Source organism: Phyllostomus discolor, chromosome 12 (genome assembly GCF_004126475.2).
Source record: "Phyllostomus discolor isolate MPI-MPIP mPhyDis1 chromosome 12, mPhyDis1.pri.v3, whole genome shotgun sequence".
NCBI classification, from domain to species: Eukaryota; Metazoa; Chordata; class Mammalia; order Chiroptera; family Phyllostomidae; genus Phyllostomus; species Phyllostomus discolor.
Genome location: NC_040914.2, coordinates 56,241,143 through 56,265,592, shown reverse-complemented (window position 1 = coordinate 56,265,592; position 24,450 = coordinate 56,241,143). Strand labels below are relative to the sequence as shown.

General features: G+C 38.9%; 1 protein-coding gene across 1 annotated transcript in view; it reads left to right on the top strand.

The window, feature by feature from the left end:
- The window catches only part of CDH8 (cadherin 8), a 337,946-nt gene that overhangs the window by 269,039 nt on the left and 44,457 nt on the right, over positions 1–24,450 (top strand). The window contains exon 10 of the mRNA XM_028501803.2: positions 12,391–12,508. Within this exon, the coding sequence (XP_028357604.1) occupies positions 12,391–12,508 (118 nt within the window). The remainder of the gene's footprint in view (positions 1–12,390; positions 12,509–24,450) is intronic.

Here is a 24,450-nt window from a genome sequence, read left to right as displayed (position 1 = left end):
GGAGGGCTGGAGGAAGAGAGTTATAAGCAAGGACAAAATGACAAAACCTGCTCTACTCTGAATGTCAAAATGGAAATAGTCTATGTAAAGTTCGAAAAAAACGCAAATGTAATAGACATATTTGCCCAGGGTACCAAAATACTGTATGTTTAAGCAATTTATCGTTTTTCAACTTTCTAATTTATTTCTGGATGGTGACATTTTAATTTAAATAAACAGCAGCTGACAGCATGACACTGGAGTTGTTAATCCAACTATTCTTGTGCCTTACGTGGGTGTTAGGAATTAAACGTCCTGTTTGCTGAGCAGTTTACCTGACAAGAGTCAGATTTGTTCCCCCAAAAGAAAGGAGCAACATGGTAGCTTTTATACTTTTATTTATTACGAAAGACCAGTGTGGTACTGTCCTATGAAACAGTGAACCTTCCCCCCTAGATTTCTCTCATATATCTGAAACATTAGCATCCTCTCTCCCTACCAAAATAGCACACTCACGCACACAGAGTAAAGCTACAAGTGTAACAATAAAACTGATTAATTTCAAACATCTAGACATCATAAATGTTGTTATTGTCAAAACATTAACCTTTCACAGTGATAGAATTTTTTATACTATAAAATGGTTTATAATATCCTAACATTAGTTCAAATGTTTCTTCATATCTTCATGGGGAATATCCATCTAGCATATGTTTTGAGGACTTTCATCTGTGACCCTTCCAGGAGGGAGTGTGTTTATATGTACAGGGTAGGGCAAAAGTAGGGGTACAGTGGTTTGCCTGGAAAATACTATAATAATTAATAAGCAATAATAAAAGAATAAACTGTGTTTCACGTTCGCACAACTGTAAACCTACTTTTGCCCCACTCCGTATAAGTATTCCAGGGGTGTATGTGTGTTTCTATGGCAGTAAATACATTTAGCTAAGTTGGTAGATTGAGTTGGCAGAGAGTTTGATCAAAATATTCGAAATATATGCAGGTCAGTTTCAAGGGCACGTTTGTGTGATCTGCATTCTTGCTGGGGTCATGTAGCCAATCACAGACTCATAAGCCAGCCGCTTTCAATCATACAGAACCATCAAGTGCATTAGAATTTAAATAAAATGCCATTGTTCATGCGGGACTCATCACACAAGTTTAGAGAGTCAATGGCATTGATATTTCAGAAATTCAACATTGGCTTCATTTGTGGTATTGACATGCACGCCTTTGGAACTCCGGGAACCTGGAGTTCTTCTGCCCGGTGGGTTTTCACCATTTCCAAGGTTTTAATGATTCCTCAGCAGTTCTGACCCTCAGAGAAAAATCATGTGGTTTCATCCCCTTTCCTATGCAAGATCAAAATAAAAAAGAAAAGTTGATTCTTTGGTTTATGACTTTTGCAAATCAAAATGACTCCCGGGGAGAGGGTGTGTATGCTGTGTGCGTGTCATTGCACTAGCCTATCCTCAAATGCGTCTGTGCAGGCGTGTTTGTTAGGAGTTTATTTTACACAAAGAGATCAGATCTTTGACTGGGCAGCATCATTTTTGGACATGTGACTGACTGGTGTACACATCCGCAGTCGTTCATCTCCTGGATGCCCTGATTTCTTTTCTTGGTGCTAAGCAGAGCTCATATGTGACTCATTACATCACTCCCAGGTCACTTTCAATGGCTTGAGTATCTCCTTTTTTATATTTAATGTTTTCTGAACATTCATCTTTGTTACCTACACTAGTGTTTACTTATGTAAGTTCCACACAGAGAACACCTCCAATCATATCTCCTAACACCGCACAGACCACTGACTCATTTGAAATCAGAATATTCATTCTCAAAGAATCACGCACTCATGAAAAGCGAGTGTCAAGAACTGAATCAGCACTAGATAGATAGGCACTCAATATTTTTCAACAATCATGTCTGCTTTACAACAGCCTCAGAGGAAGGAACAAGGGGCCTTTGAAATCTGGTTTGCCTGGAAAGTATGGATTTAAGCTAAAGTCAGAGGGGATTAGCTTTCTGGGAGACAATGTAGCTGGAGAACATTAGTAATAATCAAGACAAGCCATTCAGAGTACCCAGTCTCAAAACTTCCGGACCGAGATTGCCTCCGGGGGCTCTTTAAAACTTCTCACAAAACCAAAACCAGTGTCACCATGAACATAGAGAATTCTATTGTGTTTGACTCTTTTCCACTGGATGGAACTTATCTAAACAAAGAATCAAAACAGAAACAGAGGGCAGAAAGAAAGAGAAAGGAAGGAAGGAGGCCAGTTTCCTCCTCTCTGGGTGTAACTTTCCAGTTCATGTTGTATCTGTGCTAAAACGGGCAGGGGTTCACTTTCAAAGTAGAATTGCAAATCATCTCAGCCCCTCCCGCCTCCTCATGATTCTCAAATGAAAGATGACTTTTTCTTGAATTTGCTCCCTTCAGACAGTAACAGCCACCCGTGACACAGAGTAGTTCGCATTCCGTATTATACAAAATTGTGAATCCCTTCTGATTAGAATCCTCTTAAATAGTCCCTCCATTACGTAACGAAAATGTCAGTATGGTATTTTCAGACTACCGGTTACTTGTACATTTAAAATGTTTCGATAGTTATAGATCATTTATCTTAAGGCAAAAGATGGAAGATGGCGTCTGTTCTTCAGTCTCTAGTCCGATGATGATACGGTGGAGTTGACTGCAAATGACTTGGCCCTCAGTTAACAGGAAGAATGAAAACATGGTCTCTGCTTCCTTGAAAGCTCTAATGACTGAGGCCGGAATGAGAGCATGGACTCAGGCTTTCCGAATTAGAAAGCAAAATAGATGACTGGTAGCTCATGTGTAATAGGATGGTAGGTTGCGGGCAATAAGTGTTAATTGAACACTAGCTATACGCCAGGCCTTGGCTTGGTACTGGGGATTTCGTGGAAGCAATGCCCTACACATCAGCCTTCTTCCCTCCTAGAGTTTTCCCTCTGTCAAACACAGAAGAAAATGAGAAATGATAGAATTGCAAGAAAATACCTGCAACTTTTCTAAGCAGAAAAGAAGATTGAAGAGGTAAAGGAAATGGAGCTATCTTCATGGAAAGACCTCTTAATACAGGACACGTTCCGCCAGAGACAGGAAACATCTGTCAAGGGCCGAAAAGGAGTCAGGGGGGAATAGCCCTCACTCTGTCTGAAGAGAAGGGTAATCTGGTTGGACAGGTGGAGAAACAGGTAACAGATGTGGAGAAACCATTAACTTCCTTCGCTATGCCTGATAACACCATACTCAAAACCAAATGCAGAACAGAAACAGAGAACTGCAGCGACCAGCGTTGGCCAGCGGGCCTTCTGTGATTCTGTTCTCCATCTCTTCTCCTGGATATGGCCGTTGTAGGGTTTTACTTTCGATGCTAGCCTTTTGCTTACCACACATGCAGGATTAGGATAATTTGCTCCAGATAGTTCACTGACACAGGGATGGGACTAGAAATGCATTTCTAGGAGTGAGCCAAGGTCTCGTGTTTACTCTCAGAGGATATATATTCACTGTTGGAGAACGAGTTAGGCAACAACCTGCTTCAGCTCTTTTTTTCCTTGGGAAGGAGATTCCTCTGTTACTATAAATAAATCTAAGGGAGGATAATTCAAGCTTCCACACTTTCTATAGTAGTTGAGATGCACTATTTAGAATCAAGTTAATTATGTCTCGGTTAAAAAAATACTTCGGTTTACCTCTTTTAATCTCTTCTTTCTCTGATCAATGCTGCAGTATATAAAGTTAGCTTATTATAGAAATATCTCAGCCTCCTCCTCCCCCCAAAAAAGATAATAGCCTATATTTCTAGATATGTATTTAGCCAATGCTTGGCATGTAATGGATATTCGCAGAATTTTAAAATAATGATCGTGATTTATTTCATTCAGCAGCGACAGTTATTTCAATAACCAGTTTCTCCGTTATTACCATGGAAACACTCATTCTACCCACAGACATGCAACACACAAGCTAACCTCTTCAAATGAAACATCATTCATTTACTTGTTGAACGATATTTACTGTGCATCTACAAGATGCTAAATATTGTAACATGAACCTGGGGAAAACACTGTGAGGACAAAAAACGGGTTCTGTCTAATGGAACTTAATAAGGAAGAGAGATTATTTTTTTAAAATAAAATGATTAAATCACAGGTTTACATTTTGAAAACTGAGTCAAAGAAACATTAATCCAACTAACTAGTCTGGAGGAAACCGAGAGAAAGCAAAGGTGTATTTTGTAGAGTGTTGGCAGAGAAAGTTACTTTGTGTATTGGTATCATTTAAGCTGAACCTGAAGGAAGATGGAAAAGGGCCAGGCATGCCAGAGTGGAACAGGACCTGCTAGCCAACAGCATAAGCTTGGGCAAAGACCATGAAGGGAGAAAGACCTCGGTTTGTCTGAAGACTTGAAGACATCTGGGGCTGAGCATAAGCGTCCTAAACAAGTAGAATAATAAGTATGCAATAAGCCAGTATGAGATTGGACAGAGAGAGTCTGATGCTTGAATGAAATGTACCCACATACACACACGTGTGCACAATTAACCAGGGGGACCATTAAGAAGGCCGTACGTGCAAAAGATTATCATTAGTCTGGTCTAAGGTGGTGGCAGCAGAGATGGAGAAAAGTGATGACAAAAGTGCATGGATGCAATAATATATACAAATATCTAACATATAATCATCACTAATCTAGAGCTTGGGGTGGCAATCACATTTTTCAGGCATGGGAGCCGAGGCTGGAAAAGAGTAAGGCTCGTGCCTGAGGCCAAGGAAAGTGGCAAAGCCGGGTTTCAAAGTCCGTTCTTGAAGGTGCCCAAGTCCCTGCACTTTCTCGAATCTCACCATGCTTCCTGAGGGAGCAGACTGACATTCCATTGCCGGTGAGGCCCACTTCTTACAAAAATAGTCATGAGAATGAGATCCTGATCAATGTGAGCACTTGCAAAAGAAAACCAAAATCAACTTCTGTGACCAATGACACACTGTATTTAAAAGCATGCCACAAAAACTTAAGTGAAAAGAAATGATGCTTAATAAGAAAAGATAATTATCTCTTGCTAAACACCAGCAATGAATGAGTTTGCTACTTCACGTATTTATTTTTGAGTTTTTGTTGATCTTTAATAAATGCAAAACAATGAAATGCAATTATGGCATTTTATAGCCTTCATGAAGCAGTAAATATAGGAGAATTAATTTTAACTTTTCTGCCAACAGGCACATTTCAGGACCTATCTGCATACACAAGAGGGAGACGGGATTGGTTTTAAAGCGGATGAAATTGATGGCCTCACCAAAATGCATAAAGTACTGTTTTCATTTTATTTTGGCAGGAGTAAGGAGATGGTAAATTAGCGAAATGCATAAAACAATATTTGAGAAAATCATATGTAACAAAACCTATTTCAAGAAAGCCATGAGTAGAAGTATGACTTTCAGAGCACAATCTGGTCGGGAGGAAAAGCCTAACTTTAAAAACATTGTGGAAAATTTGAAACTAGAATCACCTCAGTGCGAGACACAGCTCTACCACTTACATGCTTCTCAATTTGGGGTCTTCAATCTTCATTAGTTTAAACTCTCATATTTTAGGGATATGTCATACTTCAAGTGCTCAATAAATCATTGTTATTAGTAGTAGTATCTACTTTAATTAGTCTCAAAGTCAAAAAGCGAAATAGACTTTATTAGTATTGTCTTTGTTGTTTTTATTGTTGTTGTTGTTATTGCTGTATTTTTATAAGCTCTGATTTGGAGCAAAACACTCTAAGTCCTCCCTAAATGGGTTAATGTAATGGGGCATTCTGTTCCCCTATATTGAACTCTTCTTCTATAAAACATTTCCTTACAAATGCTCCTTGTGAAATATTTACAGGAGTCTTCTCAGGGGTGAGGAATTGCACCTCCTTCATTCCTCCCAATGTGATTGGGTGAGTTCCTATAATTACTCTTTTCAAATCCACCGGAACCAACTTGCAGGAACACGCACACTTTCTAAATCTATTTTGAAGGCACACTGGCAGCCTCCACCTGCGAAGGCGGCCCCTCTTGTGGGAGCCCGTATTCCCCGTGTTCCTTCTGGCCCCTCCCCAGAATGAGACTGAGGATCCACAGAGAAAACGGGGTCAAGGATTGTTTAAATATTTTGAGTCATTGCAGATTGATGCGTTCTCTTGGTTTTGCGGTCAACCTACAAGTTACTGAATAATAATTTAGGATAGGAGCCATGTGGGCACCTGCATGCTCCTTTGTTTCCACTGGTCCTTGGAAGCCAAGTTCATGTGTATGCCTTTTTGAAGAAAGTAAAGCTGACACTGGAGAGCAGAAGGTTTTAGGCTTGGTGCTAATGACATAAATTGGGTAAGATCTGGTGCCAAGAGGAGCGGACACATTACTAGAAGGGCAGAAAAGAAAAGGGAGACGGGCTATAACCACCAAACTATCTAGACATGACACCTTCCCAAGCTCTTCACAAGGTCTTTACCGTGTCTTCCAGGCCTTTGTGACTGAGATGGAGTTTGAGAGGGTAGCTTTTCCCGCATTGCGTGCCTGAGAAATGCTGGCAGGGCATAGCGTGCCAGTAAATGGTGTGGTGTCTGTGTGTGTGTGTTTGACCTAATAAGTTTGGGAACCACTGTTTTAAACAAAGTTAAAAAGTATTACCTTATGTTGGTTTTGTTTAACTCTGAGATTCCCTCGCATTTATGAATACATATGAATCACCAAAGGACTGTGCAGTATTTGGCATTTACCAAAGTTGATAAAAATCTTTTAAGTTTCATTCAGAGAAAACTATAGAGCCAGTGGTAAATGGGACTCAGTTGGCAAACTCTTGCTCCAGGAAAATGAACAGGAGGATGCATGTTCAGTCCAGGAACTAATGTTTACGTTAAGGGAGTATCAGGAGATATCCCCATGGAGTAAGAGGGTGCAGAAGATGGAGAAGGTAATAAGAGTGAAAGAGAGTTGAGACCTCAAAGCAATGCTGAAAACTGTGGATATTATCCTATTAATGATGTTTTCAAAGCAAAGCAAATGATGGAGTGTTTAGGAAAAAAATATTGATCATTTCAGAGGTGTAGTAAAACACATAAAACATGCAGAGTTTAGAAAAAGAAAACAGGTAGGAGGTAGGAGGAACTGCAAAATCCCAACTTTGCATGAACACATTTAGCAGAAGCCCCTTCTCTGTATTTTCTTACCTCAACTTAGCTTTAGTAAAGGATTGCCATGCAAATGATCAAAAAATTTCCAAGAACTGTGTATTAAATGGCTGTGAATGGTGCTTATACTTGAACTATATGATACGGTTTTGAAATAATTGAGAGTAATTGTTATTGTCTGGATTTTGGTATAATTTCTCACATTTCCATATTTCCTCTCTTTTTTTCAATTTATCATCAATGTCAAAACCTGCTTTATTTTGTATGCATATTTTTTTTATTTTCCAAGACCCCTCTGTTAGGGAATGCTTCTTAACATTTTTCCCTCTCAGTTATGGACACCACTGTGCAAGCTGTGGATTTTCCCTCATCGATGGGCATATATAAACACTTTCATGCAATTTCACCTTCTCTTTTTAAATTTATGTGTCATTGGTATACAAATCTATATTGGTTATATTAGTTTCAGGTATAAAATATAATGATTCAATATTTTTATTTACCATACAATGGAATCACCCTGTTAATTCTAGTAACCATCTGTCACCATGTAGACATATCATAATATTATTGACTATGTTCATTTTCCCCCTTTCACCCATTTCCCACCCCCAATCTCTCTGGTAACCATCCTTTTGGTCTGTATTTCCATTTTACTTTCAAGTTGAGAGATATGAACTGCATGATGCTCATTCATGCATCACCTTTTCCTTTCCCCAGTTGACAACTACTACTCTAAGAAATAGAAGTTAGCATTTCAGAAAGGCTCATATTGATAATCAGGAATAAATGAGCAATGATAGACAGAAGAATAAACAGAACACCAAAAATGAGTGCTGTCCTTTCTGCACTGCCTTTGACTTCCTCTGCTCTCATTCACCCCCTGAAGGATTTTTCAAGAAAAAGAAACTTAAGTTTTACCCCAGAAAGCAACAGAATAGATGCTTATTCCAGAGCCTTGGGAAACAATCCAAGAGTTGCAATAGATTAGTCCTCTCTCATCTTGCGCACACCCGCAAAGAACTATGATTTCTAAGCCTCCTTTGCTGTGCTGTTAGAATCAGAAGGGAACCTTATACCTATAAAACAAAGCATGTGAGCAGCAAAAATGGTTGAGTTCATCCTTATGCAAAGTCTTGAAGGTCTATTTTACCAAAATACGTGTACAGAGAGTGTGAATGTCAGCAAGATTCTGAGGCTTGACTTAATGGGGCAGGAGGATGCATAGAGTTTGTTATCAGATATATCTGGGATCAGATGATACACAGAATGTCCTTGACGCACTGTGGTTCTAACTCTCTTCATACCTATCTTTCAAGGTCACATAAGAATCAGTGATAATGCTAAAACATGCCTAACGTAATTTAGTTATTTATCCATTCATTTATCCCTTTAGACCATAGTTATTAAATAACTACCATGTTCCAGACATTGTTGTAATAGCAGTGAGAGGAGAAAGAAAAAACAAAAATACCAACTCATCACCTACAGAAAAATCAATGAATAACAGACAATAAATTACTCATAGGGGATATTTTAATAGATCCCATGATAGTTTAATGGTTATTAACAGATCAGATAATCAGAAGTGTGTTTGTTTGCTGCCTACATGCCTTTTAAAAAGTTACTAATGACAGGAATGGCCTACTGCTATTACAGATTTTGAATTAATGTAAAATAATCTGAAATAAAGTTTAATAAACTCTTCCAATGAGTATCTGACTTCGGTTTAGTGTTTTTGAGAAATAATGAAGAGTTCTTTTACAAACAGGGTCAGAATGATGACATGGTCCCACAATTCTCATTGTTTTTCTGTTCCGTGCCTTAGAAAGGTTATTCCAAGTCAGTAGACTCTGAAAAACAAATAGAATAATGTGATTCCATGGACATCCAAGAGCGGCCCTGGAATCCCCTTCCTTATCCCAACACCCACTCACACCTTGCTTTTCTGATAGACATATACACTAGCTTGCAGCTTCCCCTTAAATTCTTCCACAATAAATTATTAGACATTACATTTTCCAATGGTATTCTTTTTTTGGTAGAAAGGAAAATATTTTAAGTACATGTTTTGTATATACTCCTAAAAACTTGTGACCTCTCCAGAATGTTTTTTGCCATAGTCATGAAATATTTGCCCAATTACTTACAAATTAATTGATTTCACGATAGCGCACAGTGGGAAATGGGTGTGGTTTCCCTTTGCCATCTCTTCAGTGTGCCTGTAAGACCTTGTGTGAAGGGGTCCTTCCTTGAGTGAATCTGTTCTTCTTCTTCTATTGATTAAAGCTAAGTGTGTTCAGTTGTTACTGCATCAGTGAAAATTTCATCCTTTTGAATATGGATATCTCAATGCATTTTAATAGCATAAAGTCCTTCAAGTGATCTACCAGGCATCTACTTTGAGATAAAATGACCAGACAGTGGCTGTCTGCATTAAAATAAAATGAAGTGTCGGAAATGGTTTAAACCAAAGCCTTACCCATTACTAGTTCACAGGATATTTGGAAGTTGATTTAAAGATTTATCATTTCATCACTTTTTCCTCCACACATTATGCAGTGAGCATGGTGTGAGGTTGCAATGCAAACTCTCCTAATGAATAGTATTGGGGGGACTCGGAACACCTGTCTCTTCCCTGGGCTCAAACAGTCCTCAGACTTAAGTATGTAGCAGAATCACCTAGAAGACTGTTTAAAAGGTAGATTTCTATGCCCACCCTGAGACTTTGTGGTTGAGTAGGCTTAAAACATTGCATGTGTAACTGAGTTACTGGCTTACATTAAATGGTGGAAAAAATATGTTCATTGTACATGTAATATTTAGACCAAACTTCTGAGATGTGGTATAACAGGTAACTATACGTCTTTCTTTCAGGTAAGATAAATTACTGCATTTTTTTTTGTTTTGATAATGGTGGCTTAATTAATCAAATAGCTCGTGAGATACACCAGCCAGCGTGTATGACTCTTTTCCATGCAGATTACTTAGAAATATTAAGGAAGGTATTACGTATAGAAACTCTATCCATGAAATATACTGTAATAATGCATTTAGTTATGAATGATTCCCACCCCAGAATATCTAGAAATCTTCTGTTTGCCTTTATCCTTCACACGTGCTCACACAATTTAGGGCTTACTTCTTCAACAGACACACCTGGGAACAGAAGCCCTTCTGAAACAAAACTGGGTAAAGGGAGAATAGGACCCCACATCTGCTCACAAGTAACTCCTTGCCCCTCGAGTCTTTAAAACTGCCTGAAAGAAGGCTCTTATCGAATACTCCTGTTCAATGTTTCTATGCCTAGGCTGTCCACAAAAGAGTTATCAGTGCCGCACAGCTTCTCCCCTGGCACTTTTATTCTTTCTTTTTCATAAAACTGGAATCCCGGGGCCTCTCTCTGCACTTAAATGTCAAGGCAAATGTGCGAGGTGTTTCTATAGAGCAGCTATAATAGCATTTCCATACAATCCGACGAGGTCGAGGGCCTCTTTGAGTGACATCGAAGTTGTACTTATGAGGGTGCTCTGTCGTTAAATAAATGATAGTGACCCTAAAGGCAAAACAATAATCATGGTGACTAATGTTCTAACACCCCTTGAGCATTTGCTATGACCTGGGCACTACGTTAAGAAACTGACATGAATTTACAGCATCAGTAGTCAAAGCAACCCTAACAGAACAGTACTCTCGTTATTTGTAATTTCGGAATGCAAGGACACGGAGCTTCAGAGGTCAGAAAATCCCTTCATGTCGTGCCATGAGTAAAAGGTGAAGTTATGGCTTCTATCAAGATGGCTCTATTTCAGGATGCATCATCTTAATTGACTACTCTGTCCTAACCATGAGTTACATTGTGCACTATGTTATATTATTCCTCAAGCTAAGCACAATTACAAGACAGTTCATGAGGTCCTTAACAAAAGTAAAATACCTACGAAGTAAGATATGTTTCATTTTAAAAAAATGGAGAAATAGAAGAGAGAGGCCATTTCATGCATGCTTCAAAAAACCTGAATGCATTACTTGTCATATAGCACGTGCTTGATACGATGCAAATCTCCACAGCTACGGGAAGTGTTCTGAAACTGTGATTCTTGTATTTGTCTAGGTGATAAGGTACAAGGCAATGACGTCGCTTTCCTGAAAAGAAGTGACCCATTGTTTCCTCTTTAATGAAATTGGCAAAGTTGAATGGGATATAATTGTTCAAACAGACATAGTATATTAGGCATCACCTAATTAAAGTCTCTAAATTTCGCAAATGTGAGACCATTTGCCTGTTAATTTTTTATGGTAAATTTGATATCACCTTGACTGTCATGCTTCATAGGCGTTTCTTGTAGAAATTGTGTTGTAGTTATTCATAATGAAGTATAAGCTACAATTTTTTCTACGTTAGCTATTGCCCAGAGTTTTACATTGAAGTGATTAATATCATAGAATCATAAATATGAATTATTAAGCTAATTCTCTGACATCCCAAGAAATAACTTAGCCCTAAGTTAATGCAGCTTTGCAAATGAAAGAAGCACATTCAACCGGCACCAATTCCGAGTATGCGTATCTATCCAAACAGTTCTCTGTGCAGTGGTAATTCTCCTAATCCCTATAATTTATTCATCTCAGGATACACTCCCAGGCATTGTTTGCATGTGTTATCCACTAGCTTTAAAAACAGTGTTCATTCTTGGGTGGGAACAGATGCGAGTCTTCAAAAAGGTTTGTTGCGGTGATGTTTGTGCCGGAGAATGCTCTATAATATTTGGCAAACATTTGCAACCTGATGAGGAAAATTAAAAAGAAATTGTGAGGATTCAAGATTTCATTCTTTTACCTCCAAAGGCTGTCCCCAAAGCCACGCTATACTCACTGTAACAATTCCAAATCCCATTCAAGATGCCAGTATATACTCGAATTGGAAAGAAACCTATAATTGTCCAGTGGGGATTTTCAAATACCTTTTAATATGCTACGGCAAGCCCCTGACACCATATGGACACAAAGAGAATGACGTTAATTTTCACCAACTAATCAAAACGGAGGTTTGAAAGTGATGAATGTTTCTCCTCATTCTTGGTACCAACCATCCACGACAATTTAGAAAATTGAGAAAGATTCCTTGGACCAAAAGGGATGTCACTTGACTTTTAAAGGCAGTTCAAACCATGCATGTCATCAGAGATGCTAATGTCAGGTTTTATGTTACAGGTCATTCAAACAGTGAGTGCCATGGACAAGGACGAGCCCAAGAATGGACATTATTTCCTATACAGCCTCCTTCCAGAAATGGCCAACAATCCGAATTTTACCATCAAGAAAAATGAAGGTAAATCTATTAGCATTGTGAAACAGGGCAAATTATGCATTGGAAAATAAAATGTGAGTTCATAATTTCACTGAAAATATCAATAACATCATTTTTTTCCTTCATGAACAGTTGAAATCCAGCTTATTAGCTTCATGACATGGTAACGGCATCACTTGCTCTTCCCAATAGTGAAACAATAGATAAGAATATTATTAATTCAAATGCTAATTTTATACCAAGGCATCCTTCAATCATCTTATTAAAAAAAATGAAGTGGACTGTGAGGTTTAACCCTTATGAAGAATTTTGAGATATCTGTTAGGGGAGGATCTATCTGGCTTATACTTTGCATTTGTTAAGATTTAATTGAATGTTTATGAAGTCTTTAGGGAAAGCCTAATCTAATTGTGCCTGGTGTGTGGGTACATATTGGAAATATTTGTTTTAAACCTGTACCAGTGTTTACAATAGCAATTAGATCAGGAAATCATTTTCAAAGGACATTCCTTATTTTGGAACTAATATGAACTGATTGTATTAAGTCTTTCACTCATGGGGAACATTTAATGTCTATCATTAGTTCTTAAGAAACAAACTTGGTTGTTTCCCTTAACTAGAGTCTATTACATATAGAGGCCTTATATTGTTATAAAAAGTCTCTGAAGGGAAGGGGGTTGGGGAACTGGGTGAAAAAGGTGAAGGGATTGCAAAGTACAGATGGGTAGTTAGAAAATAGTCGTGAAGATATAAGGTACAATATAGGGAATATAGTCAATAATATTGGATTAACTGTGTATGGTGCCAGGTAGGTACTGGAAAAAAATTTCTATTTTATCTGTACATTTTTGTTTCCTAAGCTGCTTTCTATTTAACAAGGAGTTTTAACTGTTTATTCTGGCTCAGGTGTGTTTCAGTCTTAGTTTTAGCTGTTTCAGAATGACTAGCGAAACGGATGTGTTATCTCAGGCTGTCTTATGGCTTTACTATAGGCATTTGTTTAGATTTAGGAATGGTCTGTGTAAAAGCTACACTCAAGTAAAAGAATAAAGATTGGTTCATGGAATTCATTTAGATTATTTTTATTTTAATTATATTTTATTGATTATGCTATTTCACCTGTCCCAATTTTTCTCCCTTTGCTCCCTTCTGCCCAGCATTCCCCACTCCCTCAGGCAGTCCCTGCACCATTGTTCATGTCCATGGGTCAGGCACATAAGTCTTTGGCTACTCTTTTTCCTGTGCTGTACTTTACATCCCATGGCTGTTCCGTAACTACCTGTTTGTACTTATTTATCCCCTCACCTCTTTACCCATTCCCCCACCCCCCCTCACATCAAGCAACCATCAAAATGTTCTCTTTATCCATTATTCTGTCTCTGTTCTTCTTGTTGGCTTACTTTATTTTTTAGATTCAATTGTTGATAGATATGTATTTATTGTCACTTTATTATTCATAGTTTTGATCTTCTTTTTCTTAAATAAGTCCTTTTAACATTTCGTATAATAAGGGTTTGGTAATGATGAACTCTAGTTTTTCCTTTCCTGGGAAGCTCTGTATGTGCTCTTCTATGCTAAATGATAGCTTTGCTGGGTAGAACAGCCTTGGCTGTAGGTCCCTGCTTTTCATGACTTTGAATATTTCTTGCCAATCCCCTCTAGACTGCAAAGTTTCTTCTGAGAAATCAGCTGACAGTCTTATGGGAACTCCCCTGTAGGTAACGAATTGCTTCTATCTAGCTGCTTTTAAGATTCTCTCTTTATCTTTAACCTTTGGCATTTTACTTGTGCTGTGTCTTGGAGTGGGACTCTTTGCATCCATCTTGTTTGGGACTCTCTGTGCTTCCTGGACTTGCATGTCTATTTCCTTCACTAAATTAAGGAAGTTTTCATTCATTGTTTTTTTTAAATAGATTTCCAATTTCTTGTTCTTTCTCTTCTCCTTCTGGCACCCCTATGATTACTGCTGGCAGGTCAATGGGAGGGATTTACCCAGGCCAGTCAGCTGCAAGGGCTGGCTGTGACCACTAACCACCAACCTCTGCCCCTGTGGAGGATCAGCTGTGCAGGGGCAGGGTGGTGGTGCTCCAGTGTGGTCTGTTGCTGTCCACTGGATGCACAGGCTCTGAAGTTTCCTGAGTGGTGCAGATAAAGGTGAGCCCCTCCCTGTGTTTTGCCTGGGGCCACCCTGCATGAGCTATAAAGCAATTTGAGATGGTTGCTACTTGTGCTTGGCTTGGAGATTCCCAGGTGAAGTCCAGCTGTGGATCTAGGCTGGCTGCTGCTAGCACTGGCAAGAGGAGCTCACTTAGCAAGAGGTATAGAGGCTGGGAGCTCAATGAGGCCAGCTGTTGCTTATTTGAGAGAATCAGGAAGTTGTGAAGCATCAGCTAATATCAACCATTTATATGGAAAACTTATGGTTAACAGTTTGGGTGGGCCCATAAGTTGGGTGGGTTGGAGTCTGGGGATCTCCAGGGTGGGGTAAACAGTGATAGCCAGATTGATAGAGTTTCAGATATGTCACACACCTGCCGGCCCTGTGGCTCTGTGGGGGGGAGGTCTCAGAAAAGGGACAATGGCCTCTGCCTGCCTTTCTGTCTGGGAGAAAGCTGTCCTCCAGCTCTCACCTTGATGCCAGACACTTCAGTTCCTCCCTGTATGCCACTGGTGCCTTTCAAGCTGCTACCCCAGTGCTGCAGCTCACAGTGAATGAGTCTGAGTAAGACCATGTGTGGGTTCTTTAAGGGGAACTGCTTGTAACTCCAGAAGTTTTTTCCACTGATTCGATCCCCACTGGTTTTTGCTGCCAGAAGTTATGTGGACTTATTTTCTGCCACTGGAACCCTGGGCTGGGGGGCCTGGTGTGGGGTCGGGACTCCTAACTCCCATGATAACCCTCCTGATTTTTATTCACTGCATGTGGGTGTGAGACCGGCCCATTCTGCATCTCCACCCCTTCTACCAGTCATGATGGATGTGGTTTCTTTAATTCCATAGCTGTCTGACTTCCATTCAACTCAATTTCTAACAGTTCCAATAGATGATCGTTCTATTTTTACTTATTTATCCCCATTGTAACGTTGATGTGGTTGTGTGAGGAGGTGAGCTTGTTTACCTGTGCTGCCGTCTTACCAGAAGTCCTGACCTGGGTTATGTGTTATCCTCTCCTTCAAGGAGGTAGTGCATTTCGATACAACTTCCTTTGTGAGATAAAAATAACATTTTGCTTCTCTTGTTAAATATATTATGCCCTTACCTTTTAATATAGTGCTACTTAGTTTCTGGGGGGATGCTTTGATAAATGTGGATGCATTACAGAAAAGGAAATGAGAAAGTTGTTATAGCGATATTCCTCATTTATCTGGCTTCCACTCTCATAAACTCTAAAGAGACAAAATCCTGTTCTTTCTTGTCAGTAACGGAATAGTCATTTGTTTTCTCCCCTAATTAGCAACTCTAATCCAGGTACATTGCCTTTGTTTTTCCGTTAACACTATTTTCCATTACCAAGATTTATTTTTTCTGGAAGTCGCATAAGTATGGCTAAGATGAAAGTCCCCTCAGAAATTCCAAATTGAGCTGACAGTCCATGCATGCGCACTCCGTGCTTACTTTGATTGTGAGCTAATAGGTATTGGCCATCATTTTTGTATATAATAAAATGCCCTACATTTAAAAATTCTCTGTGAGCAAATCCCAAAGGTTCTGAGCTTTTGGAGTTTTCTGTGCTTTCTGCAGTTTCAAGATATGGCCCGTGGAAGGCACTACATAAACATACTTGAATGGGTGAGACATTGTTATTGGGTGTCAGTGAAAGCATGGTTTGGTGATATATTTATTATTCCCTAAACCCTTTTAAAGAGGACATTTCAGTCCCATAGTGAATGTGTGGCATATGTTTTCTCTAAATTTTAGAACTAGCAGAAAGTAAAAAATTATGCACTTAGGAAACCATGTTTTAGCTCTGTTGTATATATTTCAATAAGCCTGGTAATAGAATATTTAAAGGCATGTGGGCTATCTCTTTTATTTTGGAAGTAGAAAACGGAAGCTACAGTTTTGCCTTACCACCCAGGTTTGTGTGTGTGTGTGTGTGAAATAATTGAGAAAAAAAGATGTCAGGGACTGCAAAATTCCTCAGGACAGGAAGCAATAGTTGTGTCATGATTATTCATTTTAAGTTATGTGTTTATTTATTTTGCAAAGGATGACTATATAATTCATTATTTCAACTCAGACATTTTTTAAAGTGAAAGGGGTCTCTATTCATATGTATATTTATGCCTGTAAAAACCATAACCTAGGACTGTCTTATGGAAAGTGGGACCTATGTTCACTGTGATTATGAATTTAGGACCCAAATAGTCAATATCTCCATAGAATAAGCTATGAACCCACTGGTCTTTGGAATAGATATGTCAAGTTCATACTCTGTCCCCTGTTTCCTTGTACTAGAAATTCATGACTTTTGCTCCATAGACCACTACATTTTGTTATCTGGACAGTTACTGGGAAATATAAAAAGCAATTTCTCTCTTCTTAACATGTGAAAACAAAGTAATGAAAAGTAAGTGTCATATTTTAAATGTTGGGGATCGATAGAGAACTAGATATCTTACGAGGCTGTTACTCCTTGTTATTAATGATGAGAGGACAGACACACGCAAAACCAAAAGCCAATATAATAGACATTATTTATTTTAAAGCTATGGTATATTTTATGTTGAAAACATGGAAGGAATCGAATGGTATAATATGGCTAGACTTGTTTATTTTTCTTTTTACAATGGACTTTAAAATGGTCAGTAGCTGACGTTTCTTCCAAGAGCATCATAATTTACAAGACCCTTCAGACCAGATGCAGGTTAAGATTTTGAGATAGCCCAAGTATTCAAATTTGGAATGGGTGGGTGGGTGATCCCCCTTTTAAATTAGATCTTTAAAGGCAATGGTTTCCATATTTGATGTTTTCTGAGAAACTTGCAGCTGTGTCTTTCAGCTTGAAGTTACTGTGATCTTTTCCTCTCAGATAGATTGGTCCTACTGCAATTTTCAGCCAACTAATTCCAAATCAAAGACAAAATGAGGTAGAAATTAGCTGTCTCTTGTCTCCTACACAGTTGAGTGATTTCACATATAACTCTTGTCTGAATATATGAGAATCATATTTCTGCCAGAATAGGAAGGAAACCTTTAATATGATTAAAGGTGAAAGCCAAGGTCAAAAATGGGATGAGCCATTTATATCACATGTACATACCAAGCAGCCATAACACCTTGAATTGTCTAAATTATATGGCCCACACAATGGTTTTTCCATTTGTTTGTTAGCTGAACTTATAAACTAAAGGAGTTTTGCTGACTGCTTATCACTATTGCTTTACTTTTCTATTTTTTTAAATTGTTGTTCAATTACCATTGTCCCAATTTTTCCTCTGCTGCCCTCCCCGACTCCACCCACCCCCCAGTATTGGTTCATTCCAACTGGAAAAGTGGAAGATTCTTAACAATTAAATGTAACAAGACAGGGAAGATAAATGGACCTTTTACAAGTACAGAAACATCTTGCCAAAAATTTGAAGACTGCAAAAATCTGACCTTATCCAACCTTCACTTTGTAGGTAAATGATTTGAATGGAATTTCCAGAAAGCAGTCTGGTTTAATGGGAATCTTCAGGTTTTATACTGAAGTGCCCTAGTGCTCATGGTTAATTTGTTCGGGAACTCGTGATGAGTGCCGAAACCAATGAGTACTGAACAATTTTTCCTGGAAAAAATTCTATCTGGTCAGCAGCTTCATGACTCATACAAGTTCTAACAAGTACCATGAGTCCTGAGCAAGAACATTTTTTTTCCTCATCAAAATGCGATGAGTACTTGGGTATGACTGTATTTGAATGAAGTGTAGAGAGAAATGAGGGAAAACATGAGACTTTGCTCTCTAAGGAGGGCTTATGGGAACCAAAAATAAAAAAAAAAAGTAGATAGTAAACTTGACCTTAATTACAGCTTGGCTAGGCTTCAGAAAAGACAGCAGGGGGACCAGAGTACCTGCTGACACTAATATATTTTCTCTTCTTGAGATCTTTCTGACCAAAACTCTATTGATAATAATCTCACCCTAAAGGCATAATCATAGTAATCAATTTGGATACTATAGATGTTGACTAGAGCTTTGGAATAAATTTACTTTGGGTTATCTCGATGTCCATAACATGGTTACCTATTTACGATATAATTCATGTCTTGTTTTGGGGGTTTCCATTTCAACTAATTGGCTAATTTCAAGCACTATGTGTTTTATGTCGTTTTACCCTCTAGAAGCATTTCTTGCAAGAACACTACCTACAGGCAAGTTATTGTATTTTAAGACTCAGTTTCCTCATCTGTAGTAGCACGATAACAATACCCATGTGCCCCCTAAGTGTGCTGCAATTGATATGCATAGCCAAGAGCCTAGACAGTTCTTGGAACTCTGTGTGACACATAGAAAAACACTCATCAGTGAGCGGGGCAAGATCCTCGTTACACAAACCCACTAATTCCTAGATTCTCCTTCTATGTTCTATGTCCTCCAGCTTATCATTCTCAACCTGGTATCTTTGCAGCTTTAATTAACCCATTAATTTTTGAAGGTGGTAGAGTATTTCTGAAAGTGGGCTCTTTGGCAATTGCAGAAACCCTCGTCCTCACTAGGATCCATTGCAAGAAATCTGCTTAGCAATGTGTTGTAGTCTAAAGAGTTTTATAAAAGAAGGATAAAGGGAACAAGAAAAAGAGAAGGAGGAGGAGAGGGTGGGGAAATAATGACAATATTTGCCAGCCACAAAAATAGCTGTAGGATTTCTGGATCTGATTTTGAATATGAAGACTTTTTATTTTTTCTTTTTCTCATTTGCCAGAATGAAACTCAGCTTTCTCAACATAATGCCTAACCCCAACTTCCAACTTGTTCAGATTGCTTTCCATTCTAGCATATCAACTTGTTTTAAATCACCCACAATCTTCTGACACACATACTCTGTGGGGATCATTTTGCATAAGCTGAAAAATGAAACAGTCTTCCTTTCCTCTTTTGAATAATGTCAGCTGATCTCAGGGTCCTCTTGTCACAAAATGAAAACTCGCTGCCTGAAAACAGAGGTGGATTTCCCTGGTCCCAACCCAGCTGGAGTTGACCCTCTGTCCTCCATCTCTCAGGCTGAGTCTTCCTGCGTTCCTCTCCTGTACTCAGAGAGTGTAGGGGTTCAGGCAGACAGAGACTTTCCCACATCTGTCTTAAGCCAGCTGTGCCCCATCTTGGCTGAACTGGGTCTGACCAGCCTTCCTCATGATCTGCATAGCAGAAAGGGCCGCCTTGGTAAGCTAATTGTCCTCTCTCTGGCCACCTCTGACCTCCTTACGTGCTTTGATTACTCCAGGCTGCTTTGACGCTAACAGAGGACTTACTGAAATATCGTGTCTTTCCTCAAGTGGCCTTTACAAAAGCCTCCACCCCTCAGCTAAGCAGATCCATTATTATTGGGTTTCCCAGGCAACCATACCTAAGCAACAAGTGAAAACTGTGCTTTCATAAGGGTGCTAATAAATACCTACGTTTCCAATTTGCTGATCCTGTCTACCCTGCTCACATAATGGGCTTTTCCACAACATCACAGGCAGCACTAAACATCGACTTAGAGGTCTTTCTCATCTAAAGTTCAACTCTTACCCATATGAAGCAAGGCACTCCATCTCAAGGTTGCATCATAAAAGGTAATCCTCAATTTGCATGAAATGGGAGGTCCAATTGGGATCCCAAATATGCAGAATTGCATTATGCACACATGATCCAAAAAATATTCTGCCTCAGTTATTCATAGTGTATTGCTTATGCTTCCAGCAATGCCCCATTGATAAAAAGTCATTTATGTTTCATTTTGTCATTTAAACTGTAACTAAGGACAAAGTGCAAGCCAGAAGGACAGATCACAGACCTGTACTTCTACTTTCCAAGTCACCTATGACTGTACAGTTTGGTCCCGAAAACTAGATTTTCTTTGCTGTCAGTACTTTTTATAAAGGTCTTGTTATTTTGTATACTATCCACATCTTTCTTATTCTTCTTAAAATGTTAGTACCAGAGTACCATCAGAAGTTAAGAATTTCCTTTGCAAATATTGAAAATCCTAAAATTACTGCTCTGGCCAGACATAGACTGACCCTTAGTGTCTATTTTTCCGTGTGCGTTATGAGAGCAATTTAGTTCTCTGATTACTACCTGCCAGGGATGTAATTTAGATACATGGTACGTAGACTTATACATCTAGTTGTCTATCTACTGTTCAAAATAATGAATTGATTAGGAATTTCTCTGTCCATTGGCTAGCAATCGTTTCTGGTCCTTACAGAGCATCCTCATTCTGAAGATTTTGGAAAAAGAAAAGCCAAGAGATAAATTGGCACAGGCTCAGTTATCTTAAAGCTATCTTAGGTATCTTAAGGATGCCTTGGATGTAGAGCCCTTCCTTTAAGAGTCTTGCTTTCTGAGACTTCTGCTTCAAAACATAAATAAAGGGACAGAAGAAGAAATGTGAAAATTTATTCAGATAATTTTTTTAATTTATCAAATTTTGTTTGGACCATCTTGTTGTGTGTGCCACTAAAAATAATATTATTTACTGATTTTATCATCTATTTACAAGCATGCAAATAGGCCTTGGGATTTTGTGAGCACCAAATAAACAAGGCACAGCAGATAAACAAGACTGTCCTTTGGTAGGCACAAACAAATATTAAAATTGAATGAGGAAAGAAAATGCGCCGTCCTTCTATGCAAACCCTTCTTTTGTAAAAAAAAAAAAAAATAGCATCACATGTTGTTAACAATCATTGCAGCTCCTTTCAGCACCGAGGTTTGCATTCAGAATCCGTCTGAGCACTTTATCAGCACAGCATCAGGCATGCGTGACATTCTGTTTAGGGATGTGACCTGAAGAATGCACACCACATGCTTTTGAGCGCTCACTTGATCAAAGATGATAGGGAAGGTGGAGGAATAATTTGCAGATATAAAGGGGATGCTCACATGGATAAACATTTAAAAAGTTGACTTGAGATGAATAAGAATGAGCAAGAAAAAGAGGCCCCATAGACTGTAGGGCTGTGCCAACTTCACAGGTCAGAGTGTTTGGGGTGGAATCCCAGCTTTTCTGACTATGAACTGGGAGAACTTGCACAGATAACTGGGTAAACTTGACTCTTTATCTGTAAAAATGAAATAACATTTACCCCATGTTGTTTTGAGTAAGAAAATATTAATTTAAGTAACAGTGACAATGTACCAGGTTCAGTTTCTGGTCAGTTGAAGGTACTCAATCAGCCTTAGTTTCCTTCTTCTCTTCTTCTCCTTCTGCTACAATGTGGTGAACCTTTGGGATCTCTCTCATTCACCCAGAGCAACAACAATAATAATAAGGAACCTAAAATAAAGCATTTGGGTGATAACTATTAATACGCTTCCCTGAGGAGCTAATGACTGAACATGTCTCTAAACATTGGCCGTGAGTAAAGTGAAAGGAGAGGAAAAATGGGAAAGAAGACTGTTTGTGTAACTTAAGTTGTTCTTCGAATACAATCCTCATTACTGTAATCTGACCAAAGAATAAAAATAAAGAATATCTAAAAATTGCCCTGACTGGCGTAGCTCAGTGGATTGAGCGTGGGCTGCGAACCAAAGTGTCGCAGGTTCGATTCCCAGTCAGGGCACATGCCTGGGTTGCAGGCCATGACCCCCAGCAGCCACACATTGATGTTTCTCTCTCTCTCTCTTTCTGCCTCCCTTCCCTCTCTAAAAATAAATAAATAAAATCTTGTAAAAAAATAAAAAAATAAAAATAAAAATTATAGATTTCCATAGGACTAGCTTTTTTATATCTAGATCCGATTGCATACAGCTCTCATTATATTGGTAAATGGGATATCTGAGAGCTGATAAAATGATAGGAACTAGGAATTCTTAGTAAACATCCAGGTTATGAAGTTCCTCAACGCTAAATAAACATAGCATTTCAAGCTTTTCTTAATGTTTTATTTTTTAATCCTCACTCACGGATATGTTTATTGATTTGAGAGAGAGAAACATTGGTTAGTTGCCTCCCATGTGCACCCCACCAGAAATCAAATGTGCAACCTAAGTATGTGTCCTGACAGGGATCAAACCCACAGCCATTTGGTGTATGGAACAACACTCCAACCAAGTAGGCCACCCTGCCAGAGTTCAAAGAAATTAAAAAATAAATAAAACACTGACAGTATGCTTTGAAAAATGCAATGATGGTGCATGTCTACCTCACCAACTTTATTTTCTACCACTTTCTACCTTATACCTAGTCATCTTATATAGCCCTTATGCAACCTTTGGCTTCAAATATGTGAACCCAGTGATGCTTTTAAAATCCCCCTTCCATTTCCTTTGCCTGGAATATGCATCCTCTGCTACCTCCCTTCTCCATCTAGCTAATTTCTAATCATTCAAAACAAGTGAGGTTCTCCTCATCTGTGGGCAGAGCAGGAGAGTGATTAACAGTTACTGTGAAATGTATTATTTTTGCTTTGCTCTCTAGGACAATGTGCTAATGGCTAAAGCAGACACATGAGTCAAGGAATGTTTCCTCCACGGCCCTCAAGGTTATTAATAACAGGTCCCATCTTTACTCATGCATTCAACACCTATTTTTTTTTTAGTATTTACCATGAGCTAAGAACTACTGTGGAAATTGGGAATAAAGCAGTGAATCAAATAGACACCATTTTATCCTCATGTGCAGTGTATTTTTGTCCTCCTAGGACTCAGTCTTATTCTAATTTGAATTTTTAGAGAAGAGTGCTATAATTTAAAATGGATTTTTGTCATACAGTGGAGAAATTCACAGGCTAGCCTGCAAAATGCCATGATTTTGGAATGATTACGTACTCCAACTTCTATACTGCCATAAACAAAGTTCCCTCTTAGACCTTACCCAACTCATGAAGCTGGTCTTCCAAAAAGAAGAGTTAGGCTTGCATAGATTTTCTGTGTCTCATTTTGGCAAAGCATTTGGCTGATTAGGGTGGTGATACACATCTGTGGTCATAGACAGCTAATTCTCCACGTGAGCTCCAGATTGCTGTCCTCATTATACCTGAGCTTAGACAAACTCTGTTGGACCATATAGTTCCATGTGTTTCTGGATGCAGAGTTAGAGCATGTTGGTGAGCTTTCCCCAAATTCACAGAGATCCATAGACATTAGTGTACTTTGTGCTTTAGCACCACCCATGAGCGGGGGCTGGTGATCTTTTTTTGCAGATTTATTAGAATCCATTATAGTTTTGATTCAAGCCTCATTATATGCAGTTCGTGCCTTTTCCATTTCCTGTGCATAGTCGGTTCAGATACCTGTCCGTGAACAGGTTTTCGCTAACCTTCAATGTATAATGTTTACTGAGGGTCCCAGGCAACTAGAAGATGCTGATTTCTGGACATGACATTGGGTTTCATTTTCTCTGTTCTCTAAGGTGCCACCAGAATGAATGTGCTGGTGCACTTTACAGAAGGAGATAGTAATTGCTGTCCTTGGACCTTTCTGGGTTACTCATTGCCTTGCTTTCATCCTAGTAGATTGCCTACTAGAATTTTCTTCCTTTATTGCCTGAGTACATTATTCTCAGCCTTTTGAAGGCTGTTTATCGTAGGGCAGTTTGAAAGAAAGGGTGATGCTGTATGTGGTACGCTGAGCGTAATCATCCTTCCCTGAGTTTCAGGCATTCACCTAGCCAGTCACTGCTAATTCCATCAAGGCTACACAGCGATTTACTTCCTTCTTGACTTCAGACTCCTCCTGTGCAAAATAAACGGGTTCGTGCTGGGGATATAAGGAGCCATCTATTGTAATATACTGAGTTTGCAAATGCGTGGTCTTAGAAGAAAAATCACAAACT